A 2,500-nucleotide genomic window follows, 5' to 3' on the forward strand; every position below is an offset into this window, starting at 1 on the left:
GGTGCTGGACTGCCTGTGCGCGCACGACCTCTCGGAGCGCACGGCCGAGCTCATCAACCTGCAGCACTACGTCATCAAGGAGAAGCGGCTCAGCGAGCGCGAGGCCATCGTCATCTTCTACGACGTGGTGCGCGTGGTGGAGGCCCTGCACAAGGTAGCCACAGCCTGTGTGGGCATGCGTGTGTGTTCATGTGTGTTTGTGCTTGGTTGAGGCCCTGTACGAGGCGACAACCGCCACGGAGGGTTTTGTAGGGGAGAGAGTGAGGTGTAAGCGTGCATGCAAGGTGACCACTGATTGCCTTTTTGAGTGTGCGCCACATGTATGAGCGTTTTGTGTATTTCTATACGTTTGTGCATGGATGATCACCAAGTTCATGTGAGTAAGAGGCCGTGCGTGCGTGCGCGCATGCCTGCTTGAGAGAGAGATCTTGCCAGAGTACTTGCCAGAGATCTTGGACACTTTTTGCATCGTTGGCCATTTGTGAAATGGCAATAATAATCAAAACTCAGCAGTTCTCCAGAATTCCACCTCTAAGTTGTTGTATGAACAATGCTAACCTTTCAGTCCTAAGTGAGATGGATGACACTAACTTTTATAAGATTGGCCTGTTGGGTTTATGATTGAACAGATTCACTTCTGCTCTCCGCACAGTACGAGATTCGCTTTCGTTTGTTCTCCAATTGTCCATTTTTGCATCACAAAACTCACCTTCCCCTTTTTTAATAATGGATAGGATAAAAAAAAACTTCTGGGTTAGTCATGAAGTAGCAGTTCCTGCTATTCAGTCTGCAGTGCAGCTTAATTTAATCTGATGAGTATTTGTTCTCTTTTTGTACAATTTGTCTGACCGCTATCTCCAATGTCTTTTTGTCTTTTTGCAGAAGAACATTGTGCACCGTGACTTGAAGCTGGGCAACATGGTCTTAAATAAGAGGTAAGAGTGTATCCACTGTATATGTATATGTGTGTGTGTCTGCTGCTACCCCCTCCTTTCCCATGATGCTTGAGGCCAGTTGGATATTCATGACACTAGTGTCGCCCAACTGAAACAAAATGTATTATTTGTTTCGTACAGTTTAACAGTCCTCTTCTACAAGCAGTAGAATAGTCAAATGGTGCTTTCTCTGTAGCCTCTGTGACTGTTGCTCAAAATATGAAGTTAAGTATTCCCAGTGAAATATAAAAGTAAATATGGTAAACATTGTGTTCACTCTAAAGCACTGACCAGCACCTACCCTTTTTTATCAGTTCAACATCTTGCTAATACAAGTGAAGCATCTCCTTTAAAAAAAAATTTTTTTTTTACGTCAGGCGGCAGTTTTGGCCCTAGACGATAAATTGGCCTTTCTGAGTTGCTGCGGCACATCCTGTCAGCACGCAGCCCCTAATTTCCCCACCAGAGCTGCGCCGGCTGTCTGAGTGGCTCTCTCCCGGACCCTGCGGCCTGAGCACACACACACACACACACACACACACACACACACACACACACACACACACACACACACACACACACACACACACACCCTCCTTCATGACTCACGCTCTGTGGTGGGGAGGCCTGCATGTCTAAGGTGCAGGGTGGAGGCTGAGAGGACTTGGGAACAGTGCCAGAAGAACTCCAGACGGAGCATGCCTTAGCGTCGCCCCCTTTCCTTTCTTCTTTTTACTGAGAATGGAACAGACGTGTGTGTGAGTGTCTGTGTGTGTGTTTTTCTCCTGTGTCTGTATGAGCGCAAATGGCTTTGTTGAAGTTGAGGAATACATTTGTGTGACCAGGTTTGACCGTCAAACGTTGACAGTGATTTCTTTCAAGCACTGTGTGTGTGCGAGCCCACTCGTCTTGACCTCACACAAAAAAAAAATATCACTCTCCTATTGAAGAATTACACACACACGCACATACAACAGAACTTGTATGCATGCATATGCACTACCTTCTCAAACTCATGCAACCATTGCATAGAAAGACCCACACATGTGCACCAACTTCTCCTGCGTCTGACTCAGAGCTCTTGAATTTCGCTGCTTGGCTTCACAACCGCACATAATTAATGCAAAGGCTGCCAAAAACAGAAGCTTTTTTTTGCGGAGATAAAGTTAAAGTTTGGAGTTGTGAAGCATGTTACAGCTGGTTTCTGAAAGCCTGAAACCCTGATGGGTTCTGCTTGCATCGGTCAGACAGCGCAGCAGTCAGCCTGTTGATTTAACCATCCGTCACAACTCAACCCAAACATCAAATCACCAATAGGATAGAGTGTATGGGTTGGTGTGTGCCAGCTTTCATACTCACAACATGTCCATACAAAAATCTGACACGGTTGACATTTCATGCAAGACCTGTCAGCTCAAGAAACATGCAGTGATGAATGGCTGTCATGGTAGCGGGGCTTACCTTTTATGCAAGTGGGCTCTTTACCAGAAGTCTGTGATGGCAGGCATGCACACAGTGTGTGCAGATTTTTGGGATCCTGAGAGTTGATGGAGTTCGGTCCCTGA

At 46.4% G+C, this 2,500-nt stretch overlaps 1 protein-coding gene across 1 annotated transcript in view; it reads left to right on the forward strand.

Annotated features, from left to right (window-relative positions):
* The window catches only part of stk40 (serine/threonine kinase 40), a 39,537-nt gene that overhangs the window by 14,024 nt on the left and 23,013 nt on the right, over positions 1-2,500 (forward strand). The window contains exons 6-7 of the mRNA XM_063199110.1: positions 1-154; positions 883-935. The exon at positions 1-154 is cut by the window's left edge and continues 92 nt beyond it. Of these exons, the coding sequence (XP_063055180.1) occupies positions 1-154; positions 883-935 (207 nt within the window). The remainder of the gene's footprint in view (positions 155-882; positions 936-2,500) is intronic.

Source organism: Engraulis encrasicolus, chromosome 5 (assembly GCF_034702125.1).
Source record: "Engraulis encrasicolus isolate BLACKSEA-1 chromosome 5, IST_EnEncr_1.0, whole genome shotgun sequence".
Taxonomy (NCBI): Eukaryota; Metazoa; Chordata; class Actinopteri; order Clupeiformes; family Engraulidae; genus Engraulis; species Engraulis encrasicolus.